The sequence below is a fragment of the Strigops habroptila genome, chromosome 3, assembly GCF_004027225.2.
Source record: "Strigops habroptila isolate Jane chromosome 3, bStrHab1.2.pri, whole genome shotgun sequence".
In the NCBI taxonomy this organism is placed as follows: domain Eukaryota; kingdom Metazoa; phylum Chordata; class Aves; order Psittaciformes; family Psittacidae; genus Strigops; species Strigops habroptila.
This window is the reverse complement of record NC_044279.2, coordinates 77,882,878-77,897,507: the sequence shown is the minus strand read 5'-3', so window position 1 is coordinate 77,897,507 and position 14,630 is coordinate 77,882,878. Positions and strand designations below refer to the sequence as shown.

Below are 14,630 nucleotides of genomic sequence, written 5' to 3'. Positions count from 1 at the left end.
CTCTGGTTGTTTCCCATGCTGCGCATGTTTGTTTACAGTTACTTGACATGAACCCTTAGTCATGATGCTTTCACAAGGGACGTGCAGGATCATGCTGTAGAGACCCCAGTGAGGGGAGGCCTGCACAGAGATCATGAGCATTCAGGCGCCTCTTTGGGCAAGGGCTGTTTTGAGGCCCTGGCTGCATACCAGAGCTGGCTGCACAGGCTTTGCAGGTGCATCACTTTGCAGTCTGAGCTCTCCATCACTGCTGCAGCAATTGCTCTATTAGGAGTTTTTCCCTGATCACGCTGAGATCACAGATCAAACTGTGATGGGTTTACTGCTTCTTTTTAGCTAGAACTAACTGTTGTAAGAGTGAGCTTTATTGATCTCAGATGGCAGAGATACCAGGAGCACACAGCTGTGCTGCTTTACGAAATACTTTGACTGTCTCCATAATTGTGTTTGCATTACTGCTGCCCCAAAGGCTGGAAACACAAGGCCTCTTGCAATACATGTGCTTTCTCCCTTGTAGCTGAGCTGTATTCTACAAAAATCAAGGTCATCGTGCTGACTGACATTTGGAGTTCAATAAAGATTGCTATTGCCAGAAACATAAATGGTCTTTAAAGTCTCAGGTCATCATTTTAGGCTAATTCCTGCGACAAGCGCTTTCTGTAATGGAAAGCTTGACCTAACCTGAGCCTTCTCAAGTTCCAATGGAAAAAATCTTTAGTCCTGCAATCAGAAATCTGGGTGATTTGTGTTTAGGAGCTGCTTCTCCCTTGACTTGTCTGTACAAACAAGAAGGCAACACAGATTTAAACGGAGTCTTTCAAAATCACCCCATGAGAATGCAGCAAGACTGGGCTGCTTGTTGTGATCCCACCTCGGCTGTGGGAGAGGGCACCCAAGCATGTGGACCTCACCCAGCTCTGCCCCACGCAGGGCAACACTGCAGGAGCTGCCACCGGCAAGGACAGACGCCTCTGAGCTCTGGCTTTGGAGGAGGAGGAGGAAGAGGAGGAATGCCCCTCCCCAAAGGCTGAGTTGAGCAGAGGAGGAGCTGTGGGTTTGAGCCAAGTCCCACATTCCAAGTCAAGCAACTGCAGGGAGAGGGGAGAGGAGAAGAGAGGAGAGGGCAGAAACAGTCGTGGGTCAAAGGAAGAAGACCAAGGAGTAGATAGGCTAGGAAATGGCATTGCTCCTGTGGCTGGGGTCCCAGCTGTCATCCTGCTGGAGCAACTTCTCTACCCTGGGAGTTTTTCTAACAGTCTTTACTTTATTTCTTGACTTCATGAAGCGCAGGAGGAAGTGGAGCCGTTATCCGCCGGGCCCAGTGTCGCTGCCATTCATTGGGACCATGCTGTACATTGACTTCCAAAACCCACACCACTCCTTCAAGCAGGTCAGTGCTGAGCCCCACAACGAAGTGCCCCTCTCACAACCATGGGCCCAGGTGGGGTGGGGATGTCCTGGCGCGATCTTCCTTTGCACAAAGCAGAATGACAATGCCCTCTCCAAAGCCCAAGGCAAAGCATGTCACTACTGAAGGACTGACCTTGCTCATACAGATAAATAGATAATCACACACCAACACCCACCAGCCTCCATCTCCCGATCTCTGCATGAGCTCAGTGGGAGATGCTGCCGTGCTCCCAGTGACAGACAATGCTTGCTCTGCTGTAAAGCTGGCCACCAACTTAGAACGTGGGCAGATGTGGGGGCAAGGGAAGAGGGAGGTGTACAAACAAGGGAAGACAAGCAAGTATCTGTGGGCTGGGGATGTGGCTGCAGGAATGGCAGACTTCCCTGCGAGTTACTTAAGCACACCTACAGGCATGTGACAGTTTCAGTTACAGGGATCACCTTGCAGGATTTGCCCCAGCAGCAATGCCCAAACTCTCAGTAGTGTTCCTATTCAAAGTCAGGGCTTAGCTTTTCTCAAAGGAAAAGAGCAGCACAGCTTGCAGCAGATAAACCACGGGGGTTTTGCACTTCGGTCTGCAAACTTTAAAGGCCTTTTTTCTAGGAAGGCATCGTTCAACTGTCTGTCCAAAATCTGCCAAATGGAGAGACTAAATATTTGTATTATTTCCTTGCATATAGTCCAAAAGATTACCGCTTTCAAATCACGCCATGTCAGGGCCATGCTCCCCACAATCTTGACCACTAACCACTTTTAATGATGTATTTCTAAGTGCCAGTGAAGTACTAATTCCCTTTCCAACCCCACTGCAAATACGGTCTTAAGTACTTCAGTTCCTTGCATCACTACAGTGCAGAAATAAAGACATTTAGCTTTTTAACTAAAAAAAAAGAAATAAGACAGAAAAAAAAAGAAAAAACAGAGCACACACTGTGGGGCACTGCTACTACTGCACTGTCTTCCAACAACATGCTCCCGAGTGCTTTGTTCAGTGTTGCTGACTAGCAGGGGAGCTTCGACTTGCCTTCCCAGAAGTCTATGACCAGTCAAAGGGCTTGTCTACCTGGAGGGGACTTAGCTCCATGGCAAGCTCCCACAGTGAGTGTATGGCTCCCACAGTGAGCTTACCTGTGCAGCCATCCTGCTGTCAGCATTATGTCTCTTACAGATCACAACAGGTATAGGCTGTGTGCCAGTTACCAGTCCTACTAGATGTGTGTGCTCCTTTTAGGGAGAAAGTGACCTGAAATTCCCGTGTGGAATTGCCTCTTCCAACCATGTTTCTGGGAACCATGTTCTGGGTAGATCTTTTAGGAATAAATGCATGTTAAAAAAAAAAATTACCTATCAGCTTATCATCAATATTTCCTTTTAGCAGAAGCAGACTGACTCAAAACTTGTCTAGTCTTTCACATCAAAATAAATGCAAGTATCAGGAAATAATTCATTGCTGAGCATGCAATCTTTGAAAATCCTCATAAAGGTCCTTGACCTTGTGCTGTCAGACAAAATCCAAAAGACTTGCATAATGGTCATGGCAGCAGTTTGGCCAGGATAGGTGTATTCTAAAACTTTGTGCTCACAGAGCATTGATCCCTGCTCCAGCTGCTGTCTGGCACTGCTCTGAGCTGTTGCACTACAAAGATAAAGGGCAAAGATCAGCTGAGGGTCTCCTAATAAAAGCACACCAAAAATCACTAGAAAGTAAAGGCTCTAAGGAAGGATACGGCGATACTTTTGATTTTACATTCAGCTCTTTTTCAGGGATGTACTTCTTTATCTTGGCAGCTTCACAAGAAGTTTGGAAACATCTTCAGTCTCCAGAACTGCTGGACCAACATGGTAGTACTGAACGGGTATAAAGCAGTGAAGGAAGCCCTGGTCCACAGATCAGAGGACTTTGCTGACCGGCCGTATTCGACCATGTTGGAACACATGGGCTACGGAAGTAAATCTGAAGGCAAGTCCCTTGGAAATGGGCATTCTCTATTGGCACTAGCACAAGGAGGACTGGGTAGATGGTAGATAGATGGAAGATTTTCTCAGTACGGTGCCACCTTCTCTTGTCCTCTGGTCAACCTCCTTGTACGTCTGCCACCCTTTGGTGGTGACAAAATCAGATTTGATAAAAAGGGGGTCCCCTTAGTGGCTGTAGTACAGCTCCAGGTGCTAGCACACACCTCTGCAGCAGTGTTAGGACACTATCGGTGGCACAAGTTTCCTGCCAGTGTTGCAGCTGGTAGCTCACGACACCCAGTGATTAGTGCTTTATGCTCACACACTCTGTGCATGGTCATCATTCACAAGAAAAAAGGTAACTTTTACCAAGACAGAGCATTATCCAGCATCCATCCCTCAGCTCCTGTGCAGTGGCATAAGCTCACACGAGCTAAGGGTGTAACGCTGGAATGGTTTTGGGGAATGATTTCTTTATTCCTTAGCAGCACTTGCTCTCATTGGAATGCCCTCTCCACCGTCACGAGCCATACACAACGCACCTGAAGGTGCCAGTAACCTGATTTTAAAACTGCTGTATGAACAAGCGGTTACAAGATCAGACTCTTTCATTTATCTACACAGACCTGTACCTCCAAACTCACATTTGCTATTCTCTAGTGAACTTTGCTTCATGTGCAGGTCAGAGCTCTTGACATTTCTTCCTCATCCATAATTCCAGGATTGTTATAGCAAGATACGGGCATGTCTGGAGGGAGCTAAGGAAATTCACACTCTCTACCTTGAGGAACTTTGGGATGGGAAAGAAATCCTTGGAGGAGCGGAGTGACGGAGGAAGCTGGATTTCTGTGTGCTGCAATTAATGCTGAAGAAGTTTGTCACATCCAGAAGGATGGAGAAATCATAGAAAAAGGCAACACAGTGATGCAGAAGAGAAGTAATACTACAGCCACTCTTGTTTTGCAAGCAGTGCTCTCTTCCTCAACACATGCAGTGTTTCTAGTCTATAAGCATTCTACCTTGAAGCCACTGCTAATTTACACAGTGGGGCTACTGTTAACACTAATCTGTTTGAAACAGGAAACAAATAGGAAATAAATAGATATAAAGAGGTAAAAATACATAATTATTCCCAGAGCTGGGTAACTATTATCTTTATGAAGTTTAGTGGAACAAATTATCACATGCAACCGAAGTGCAGCTGAAGTTTTCACAGCGCATCACCTGTCATCTAGACACAAAGCCAAAGGTAATCTGTCAAGTCGCAGAATAACCCTGCAACTCAGCTTTTGAGCACTTTGATCCAAACAAGGATCAACCAAATAGTAGAAGGAGATGAGAAGATTTTCGCTTCCTAGTAGGCTGCATTTGTACTTTCAGTGGTTTGGGGGCTTTTTCTCTTGAAGGCATCAAGAAGGCATTTGTGTATTCTCGTGGCTGACAGCTGAGGTCCAACAGCTTGGTGATTGCTCAGCTCATTGCTTGGTGTCCGTTTCCATTTTTAGGTCGTCGCTCGATTTGCCGTTTCTATGTAAATAATGCTGTCAGCAACGTGATCTGCAACAACCGTCTACGGACAGCGCTTCGACTATGATGATGAGACATTCAAGAAGCTGTTACATTTGTTTGAAAACGTGAGTGGAGAAGGTGGATTCCTGCCTCAGGGTAAACCAAAGAGCATAGTATGTTCTGTAAGAAGCTGCCCTTTGTTGCTTCTGCTTTCATTATTATTCTTTTTGTATCACATAATATCTTCTCTCTCTTTGGTTCTGACATCTCAGCTTGTTAACGTGGTGCCCATTTTGTTGCGTATCCCTGGAGTGCCACAGAAAGTCTTTCGAGGGCAAAAGGAATTCATGGACTTCATAGATGTGCTCATAAAGAAGCACATGGAGACCTGGAACCCTGCTGACATCCGAGATTTCACTGATGCGTTTTTGAAGGAAATGGAGAAGGTAGGGTGACACCAGCAGAACCTCAGGGTCTGGGGCGATTCTTCTGCCTACTGAAGCTCATTGATAGAAGCTGACTTTCCTCATAAAGCTGTATAAATCCTCTTACTAATTTCCTATTTTTTAATTCCATGTTTTATCTTGAGGTGTTAACTTCTTCATGCCATAACCTCCTTTATTAAGAGACCATATTATCTGCTGATGCTTGTTCCCATTTTCTACCTTCACACATTCCCCTCAAAATCCAGCAACTCCCTTCTTTCCAGCCCACAGCACTTTGAAGGCATTTAAAAGGCAATGATTGAGAATTTACTAATATTTCCAAGTTTACACCAGGGAACAGGTGAACATGCAAGGTTCTGTGTATGTCAGTGCTTTAATGATTGACTGACCCAAAATTGGTTACAAAACTGCAGCAACAGACTGGCTTTTTGGTATCATTGCCCAGTCCGTAGGCCTGGCTTTAAAACAAGTTATGGCTTGGAAAGATGCATTCTCCTCGGGATGTGTCTTTGAATTGCTGCTAAGACATAATCCCTACAGATCAGATGAAAGGAAATCTGAACCTCACTGAAATTGGAAGGGTCTTTCTTTTGATTCAATCAGGCATGAAGTCCAGTATGACATCAAAAGGTACCTGCATCAGCCCATCACACCATATGTTCTACACATGCATTCACTAAATTTCAAGTGCCAGATGAGCAAACAGTAGCAAATTCAGCCTGCAAATTGCTTCCACCATCCAAGTCCCAGGCTGCACTGCTGCTCTACACAACAACCCTGCCGTGCTGCAGGTGCTGGGGCACCTCCAGTCCACGCAAGGGCAGAGCAAGTGTGACCTATGTTAATTATTCTGCGCTGAGCAGTACTATTGGGGTGTGGACATGAGCCTGACCATGTTGCTCTTGTCACTAAGGTCCCCTGATCAGCCAGTCTGATAAATCCTACTGGTATTAACTTGGGTCAGCCCCATAGCTCGCTGGCCAGAGATCTTTTCATTGGAGTAACACGTTGAGTCTTAAATGCCTTATTAATTGCTATTCATATTACAACAGCATCAAAATATACAGAATAACTTAACAGAAGCTAGCCCCCAGGAAAGGAAAGTATAAAGAGGATTAAGAAAGACAAGCAGATGAACTCATGCAGGGAGCTTGTCATATCTCATATGCTAACAAATTTGAGCTCAATTAGCATTTGGATGACAGACTAGTTTTGCTGAAACTGGTGTTGCAGACTTAATAAGTAGCAATAATACCCTGATCTTTTTTCTTGGGGTATTTTTTTTTTTTTAATTGTAAGAAAATAGCAGGGCAGAAGCAGTGATAATCTGTAATGCACACCTATAGATAACCCCCTCAAGATACTACTAATTTTGCATTTGCCACATCAATGCAGCCTCCTCTCTACTGTGCGAGTTTTATGATCTGATCAAACCTCAATAACTGTGTTCCACCTCCTCTGGGGGAGGATGTTATGGCAAGTGGTGGGGGGCTGCTGTTCGTTTGAGTTGAGAACACAAGACATTCACTTCAGTCCTGAAGGCATGTGTAGCGTTCATCTCTCAGGATACAGGAGGTAATACGGTTACTGTAGTACATTGGTCATACACAGACTATGGTCTGTATTGTGCTCTACCCCCCCCCAGTGAACTTCTTGGTCAGCAAAAATGGATCTAGTGTTTCTCTGTAGTTCTCTGGAACAACAGTCTTCTCACCCAACAAGTACCCCAGCTCCTATCACCCACTTGTTTGCTCTCCACAGGGTAAGGAGGCTGAAAAGAGCGGCTTCAACTATAACAACCTTCGTCTGGTGACCGTAGACTTGTTCTGAGACCACCTCCATCACTGAGCTGGTTCTGAGACCACCTCCATCACTCTCCGATGGGCATTACTGTACATACTTCTCCACCCAGAAATACAGAGTAAGTCAGAAGACAGGCAGAGGTGTGGCGTCTTCCCTTCAACCCTCATGTTTCTGTGGGGAGATTGAACATCTCTCCATGGTTTGGAGCTCTTGCAATGAGGAACAGCTTTGGTGATGGTTGGTCTAGAAGAAACAAGGAGAAACACTTCCCAAACATAGCTGTTCTGGCAGGGACTGGTGGCAGGGGGAAAGCCCTGCTAAAAAGACTGGAGTTGGAAGGGCAAGTTTGCTCTAGCCTTCATTTTGAAGGCTACTTGGGGACTTTCAGTGGCCAGAGTACTCTCCTTCCAGTATTTGGAATAGATGCTAATCTTGTTTAATTCTCTACTGCCACATGCTCAGGTACCATTTCAGCTGCATAGAGAAGGGGTAAGGTAGCACATCAAGTGACAAGACCTTTATTAAAGAGACTGTGCACAAAGAATAGTTATACAGATGGCTCTGAGCAACTGAAAACAAATGCATTCCCCTCTAGTTTCTCTTCCTTTCTCTAACTGCATGTCCTGCTTTCACCCACTGTCTACAACCTCATGCTGATAGCCTTCCCACAGCTTGTACCAGCCCCTTCAGTTTATGTACGAGCATTCTAATTCCATAGCTGTGTTGATTCCAGGTAAGGTTCAAGCAGAAATTGATAACGTGATTGGCAGAGAGCGATCACCCACTATGGAGGACCAAGTGAACATGCCCTACACCAATGCTGTGATCCATGAGACGCAACGCTTGGGGGACGTTTTTCCTACTGGGCTACCTCACATGACGTACCGGGACACTGAGTTGCAAGGCTTCTTCATTCCCAAGGTGACCGTGACCAGACAGGCAATGCAGCATCCTCTCCCTGTGCAGACACCAGGCATGGGGTGTGGGTGACCCTACACAACACTGCAGCATTGCACTTCCAGACCCAAAGTAGAGTCACTGGCGAGCACTGAAGTACAGCTTTGTGAAATGTTAAATCCAGGCAGACGGTCACATTTGTGCTCTATGTTTGCGCTGGTTATGTGGGAACCCAAGTGCAGTGGCAGCTCAGTGCAAAGGTTTGCTTTCCTCTTGAAGAGCTGTGATATTCACTGTCCGTGTTGGAGGGAGAAAGTAACAGAGCCTAACAGGCTCCCTGCACGCACACGACACCACCTTACTGGCCTTTCCTAAGATGGTAGTAGTTAAAACTCTAATCTCTGAAGCTGTTCAAATGTCACTGGCATTCAGTCTACTGCCACTGTGACAGGCAGCTGCCCTGGCAGCAATGCAAGCCTGGAAATTTTTTAGCCTTGTAATATCTCCTCTGGTTTAAGAACATTGACACATGAAACAGGAAAGCTTTGCAATTTCCCATGCCCCTGCAAAAGTTGGGCTTTGAAGTCAGTCAGTCAGCTTTTTCTCTCCGGCTACACAAGTAGCCCAGGAGGATGTCATAAGCAGAGGCTGTTTCCACTGTCTAACCAGAAAATTGACGTTTGCATGCAATGGCCCTTGTAAAGATACCAACTGATGAAGTTGAGCTGCTTCAAAGCATAGGGCAAGCATCACACCTCATTGGAAAAGTGCCCTGCTTTACCTCTGTTTTAAATAAGATACTAAAGAGGAAATTGGTGCCGTATTCTGACGCACCAAATGATGTTTGCTGTTGGATGGGAGAAACTAAAGACTAAAGAGGGACCAGGACTGATCCACTGTGTCAAGATAATGCTGCTGTTCTCACATAACTTGTTTCCTCTTGTGGAGGAGTGCAGGGGACAACAATCATCACCAACTTGTCTTCCGTGCTGAAGGATGAGACAGTCTGGGAGAAGCCAAACGAGTTCTACCCTGAACACTTCCTGGATGCAAACGGGCAGTTTGTGAAGCCAGAGGCCTTCCTGCCTTTCTCAGCAGGTAAATCTGAGGGGAGGATCCAGCTGCAAGCCAGAGGCACAACAGGAAGAGTGATCTGCTCCTCCCACCATGATTCCAGTGTGGTTTAATGTCCTCTTTCAGAGACACTTTCTACTCCTCCCTCTCTTGCAGGTCGCCGTGTCTGCCTGGGGGAACAGCTGGCCAGGATGGAGCTCTTTATCTTCTTTACCACTCTCCTGCAGAAATTCACCTTTGTGCTCCCTAAGGACCAGCCCAGGCCACAGGAGGATGGTCACTTTGCCCTCACGAGGTCCCCACACCCATTCCTGCTGCAAGCTATCCCAAGATAAGTGTGCACCACTCTCCCTTTCACTCACACATCTCCACCCATGCAAACTCTGTCAGAAAGGTTGCAGGTCTAGGGCAGGATCATGCCGGGTTCCATTAAAGACCTCTTTAATTCCAGACCTGGATCTTGAATGAGACCGCCATAGCAAGTTACGAATGCTGATCAAGTCTGCAAGTACAAATATGCCTCATCAGCCAGCTCTGCTGTGCTTTGGGCTCTCATCAGTTGCAGAAGCAGTTCACTGAGCTCACAGCTACTGAAAGAATTATTAGTCCTGAATTAGTTTAATGAAAAAACAAGGGTATCCTGGGTAAAAGACAAGCCTGGGGTCTTGCCAATTCTAGGAACAAAATAACCCTTGGAAAAATCTCTAAGGTACTGCTGGCCTGTGCTCTTGCTTGCTAGCCCCACTGCACACCCAGCCGCGCTGCCCCCATGAGGTGCTGTCCCACAGCAGCGTGTGCCTCTGCCTGGTGCCCAGGGGAGGCCAGCTGTAGATCTCACAGCTACCTTTCTTCCTGCAATATTCCTGACAAATTGTTTTGCAAGGTGTTAAAATACGGTGATGTTTAGATTAGTAGCTGCTTTTTAACCACATGGCTGACATGACCATAGCATAAATGAGCATCTATGCATAATCACTACTACAAGAAAATCTCTGTAACCGAGGGCATGTTTCACACATTCACATCTATCTAATACCAATTTTGGAAGCCTATGAAATTATTGATTTATTGCAAATACTTATTAATATTGCTGTTAAGATTTTACCTTTGCAGGAACTGCGCATTTATGCTTTCATCTGCAAGATAGTCTGAAAGAATAAAGTCATCTAGAAAGTCTTCTTTCTTGTCCCTGCCTCTTTGTGGTTGTCTCACAGTCCTGCTATACAACATGCCTCGGCTACTCACTTGACACTTCCCCTCCTTAGAGCCAGCCAGACCCGACCTGTTCTTTCAAGATCTTTTCAGTGTTACTTTCTGGTTGGTTCTAGTGACACCAGACTGAACACGTTCGGGTTTATGGTTACCAGCACACAAACGGTATGTTTTCAAGAGAAGGTTTCACAGAATTCTGGAACGGTTTGGGCTGGAAAAGACTTTAAAGATCATCTAGTTCCCAAGCCCCTGCCGCAGGGGGTTCAGCGACCTGCACTTCAAGCAGAAAGGTTTCCAGTATTCATGTATTTGGATAAACAGCGTGGGGCATAGCAAGAGTAAGGACCGCCCTTCCAGCCACGCAAGCATGCACTGAAAGTCAACCCCGCATGCACAAACATCAGCTGGTGTGGCGTTCTGGAGGGCAAAAAGGGAACAAAGGGGTCACCCTTGCACAACACGGATCCAGCACTGATAACGGGAAGGGGGAAAACAAGCTCTCCAAGCCAAAAACGGCCGTAGAAGCCACCCCGCTGCTGCTGGGCTGGGAGCAGGGAGGACGGGTAGGAGGAGGGGGCTGCCGGGAGAACGGGTCCCGTGCTGAGGAGCGCCCTGCTGCCTCCTATCACCCCGCAGGTGACCCCCACCTGCACAGTCCCCTCCTCCAGGGAAGCTGACACGGCCGGCGGCCACGCCTCGGGGAGCCTTGCGAGACTATACCCGGCCCCGGCCCCGGCCCCGGCCGCCCTTGTACCGCTGCCCCGCCCGGCTCTCCCCCCCTCGCGGCGCAGGCCCAAACGCCCCGGGAGGCGGGACACACCGCGGCCCCGCCCACCCGCCCTGCCTGCCGCGCTCAGCCAGCGGTGATTGGCGTTTCTCTTGACCAATGGGATAGGAGGATGCCGGCGCCGCTGTTTGGCGGGCCCAAAAGGCTGGAGTGGCAGCGCAGCGGCCAATAGGAGTTCGCCGTCCCCGTGCGCCTTCCTATCGGCAGCGGGGCAGGGCGGGGCGCCGCTCGGAGGGGTCGCTGCGGAGGTGGGGGCCTGCAACCAAGATGGCGGGTAGCGGGCCAAAGGAGCGGCGGCTTCCCTGGTGAAGCCCATCTTCAGCCGGGACCTGGGCGAGGCGAAGCGGAGAGTGAGGGAGCCTGTACCGGGCCTGGTACCGCGAGGTGCCCAACACCGGTGAGGGCTCGGAGCCCGCCGCGCATGCGCGGGCGGGAGCGCCGGCTCAAGGTCGTAACGGCCACCCCGCGGCCCCGCGGTGTTCTTCAAGGGACCGCTGGGGGGTGCCGGTTACCCCTGGGGGTGCGGGGTCTCGGCGGTGCCCTTTCGCCGCTGCATGTGGGACAAGGGGACGCGGTTGTCTGGAGCCTTACAGCGGCTGCGGGGTTGTGGGGCCCCCGCCGGCCCGGCTGCCTCCACTGCCGGAGGTGTGGGCAGGAAATCCCCGTCTCCTCATTCCTTACTTGTCATTCGGATTGCCTAGCTAAGCAAAAGAGAAATTAACCTGTAACGTTCCAGAATTGGGGTGTGTGGCATGATTGCCTGCTTCCTTAAGAACTGCACTGTGACTCATTTTGTGGCGGCTGTTTATGTGCTTTAAATTAATCATATTAAGCTGGCAGGCATTGCAAGAACAAATGACCCTGTAATGTTTTGTAGGGTCGAGTTGCATGTTGTCAGTGGAAAAAAAAGAAAAGTAATACGGATAACCTCTGTGGGTGTTGTGTTTTTTCATAGTACACCTCTACCAACTGGACATCACAGTGAAACAGGGGCGTAACAAGGTGCGGGAGATGTTCATGAAGAATGCCCATGTTACAGACCCACGGGTGATAGACATGCTGGTTATTAAGGTACAAACAAGTTATTCCCTTTTTGTTGAAGCAGCAGAGAATGTGAGAGTGGGTAATTGGTGTGATGGAGGAGAGGGACAGGTTTATTTCAGCTTGCTCTAAGGAGTTGTCTCTTGCAATACAAATTGATTTCTCTCTTGTCAACAAACCTGTTGATAAGGGACCAAGCTGCTTTAGCGTGCAGAGGAATATGGTCTTAGCTCACCTGAGTCAGAGATGCTAGAATGTGGATTTCTGTCACACAGTAATACTGGCTCTTCCAGATGGCAGGTATTTAAAGAGGAAGTGTATGGCAAGCAAAACAGTAGTTTAAATGCCAAGTTTATTGGTTTGTTGTGGGTTTTTTGGGTTGGCATATATTGTTGGGTTGGGATTTTATTTATTTTTTTTTTTTGAACAATGGCAAAGAAAGGGGGAAAAGATGCTGCTAGGTAGTTTATCATTAAATATGACCTTTCTACTCCCTACAGTACTTGTTATGTTGGTATGTGGTTTTCTTCACCAATTCTGAAACATACATTAGAGTTGCAGTACCTGGTGGGAGGTTGGCTTTGGGAGGCAGAACACCCCACCTTTTTAACACATCTGGTTATGTCTCAGGCCTAAGAGGCCTGTCTGGTTCAAAGCAATATCAGCATACCAAGAGTAAGGCAAGAGTTCAAAACAGACCTCTGCAGTTCTAATGCATTAGAAAGCTTCCAGTCAGGACTACTGTGCACACCTGTTGCATTTCTTGCACTTGAGACAGGTAGTCTGTCTTTACATGAGGAAAAAATCTGGAAAGAAAATCCTAGATGGTATTGTAGGTGACAGTTCCAGGCAGTCTCATTTTGCCTTGTGCTGCCTGCCATCCTCTGAAACCATACAATAATTCCTAGATCAGAGTCATAAAGAAGTTATATTTAATATCTCTGTGGTAGTGATACCAGTGCAAAGCACTTAGCAGCAATTTTACTTGGTTTTACAGCTAACTTGCCATTATTAAAAAAATTAAAGAGGTGTATGAAAGTTAGGAATGTGGTGTAGAATTTTATGGGGGTGCCAGTTATGAGAGAAACAAGAGAGGTCCTAAGAAGGTTCCCTTGCCTGTTCCACAGGGCTGGGAAGCTGCACTATACAGACAAGTGACTTGTTAATACAAGACATGAAGCAATAAAATCACAAGGCAGGAAGAGTGTATATATTTGTGTCACAGCATAGATGATGCAGGCAGTCTTTAGGAGTACAGAATTGTTGATGCAGCTATCTCAAGGGTGTTTCTAAGTGCATTCAAATAACTTTCATAATGCTGCATAGTTAGACTCGGGCTGTAACTGAGAACTAGTCTAAAATTATTTTGTCTGTGTGCAGGGAAAAATGGAACTTCAAGAAACCATCCATGTATGGAAGCAGAGGACTCATGTCATGAGGTATTTCCACGAGACGGAAACCCCACAACCTAAAGACTTTCTTTCCAAATTCTATGCAGGCCACAATCCCTGAGAGATCGACTGTATCCTCCTGCCTTGTATTATAAATAAAGTTCTATACAATAGAAAAAAATCCATACAGAAAGATTGCAGAGCATATTAGGAGCCTAATGACTAAGTGAATCCAGCATGTGTGCAAGTTGTTATGATCTGGATGAAGAGCTGTGATTTCCTAGGTTTGCCAGTGTGTATTTTCAGTGGATGGAGTTTGTCCTATCACTTGCTCTGGAGTGTCTGCTGAATCACCAGAACACATCCTGTCTGTGGGGCTTTCTGTTTAGCTTGCAGCCCCGTGCATAGGCCTCAGCCTTGTGGAAGAAAAAGTGGGCCTTCAGAAAAGCCAGTGTAGTTGCAGAAATATTCTCATGCTTGAGGCCCATCTGTATTCATACAGTGTTTTGCAATTTCATGCTATGGCATTGTTGACCTTGCGTTTTTTTACTTGGACATTAGTCTCTGTTTACTTTATCACAGAGAATGGCATAAAATCCAATAGGCAAATACAACCCTTTGTGCAATAAAAAGATCAGCAGAGTCAATTTCCCTGCTGTAAAGTGAAATTACCTGGAAAAATGGGGATTTGCACTGTTGCCTATAATAGGGAGGCTTGGTTAGAACTCCTGAAGCCTAGCAGAAGGTGGTGTGCTATCATCGCCTTAATTGAATCAGGAATCACTAGCTCTGTTTTGAGAAGGGTAAGGAGAATGTTTTTTCACCAGTCAGAACAGGTTTTCAGGAGGTCACTCAGTGCTGGAGCTCCCCCAGGTGTGATCAGCATTTAATCTTTGTAGCACGCTCAAACTTCTTTTCATCCATGCCCAAGTACTGGGGCTTTCTTCTCCATCTGAGGCCTGTGAAGCAGCACTCCCCAGGGATGTATACATACGTGTACCTAGGGGCTTTGTGTGGCGTGTTTTTAAGGACAGCATTGACACAATCAGGAAGGGCCAGGAGACTTGGTGGGATAAAATAGTGATAAGGAATTTGGCAGTATA

General features: G+C 47.0%; 2 protein-coding genes across 2 annotated transcripts; both read left to right on the top strand.

Annotated features, from left to right (window-relative positions):
- The first annotated feature begins 1,025 nt into the window (after window positions 1-1,025).
- Window positions 1,026-10,272, top strand: LOC115605360 (cytochrome P450 2D17). The gene is given in 11 exon segments (XM_030479631.1): window positions 1,026-1,390; window positions 3,200-3,371; window positions 4,088-4,191; window positions 4,193-4,238; window positions 4,855-4,928; window positions 4,930-5,026; window positions 5,144-5,322; window positions 7,084-7,243; window positions 7,859-8,046; window positions 8,979-9,120; window positions 9,253-10,272. Coding segments are annotated over 11 exon segments (1,554 nt in total). The 5' UTR covers window positions 1,026-1,177; the 3' UTR covers window positions 9,432-10,272.
- Window positions 10,273-10,697: 425 nt separating this feature from the next.
- NDUFA6 (NADH:ubiquinone oxidoreductase subunit A6) lies at window positions 10,698-13,758 on the top strand. Its single transcript, XM_030479591.1, is given in 5 exon segments — window positions 10,698-10,944; window positions 11,384-11,454; window positions 11,456-11,492; window positions 12,051-12,166; window positions 13,517-13,758. Coding segments are annotated over 5 exon segments (603 nt in total). The 3' UTR covers window positions 13,649-13,758.
- Window positions 13,759-14,630: the final 872 nt, after the last annotated feature.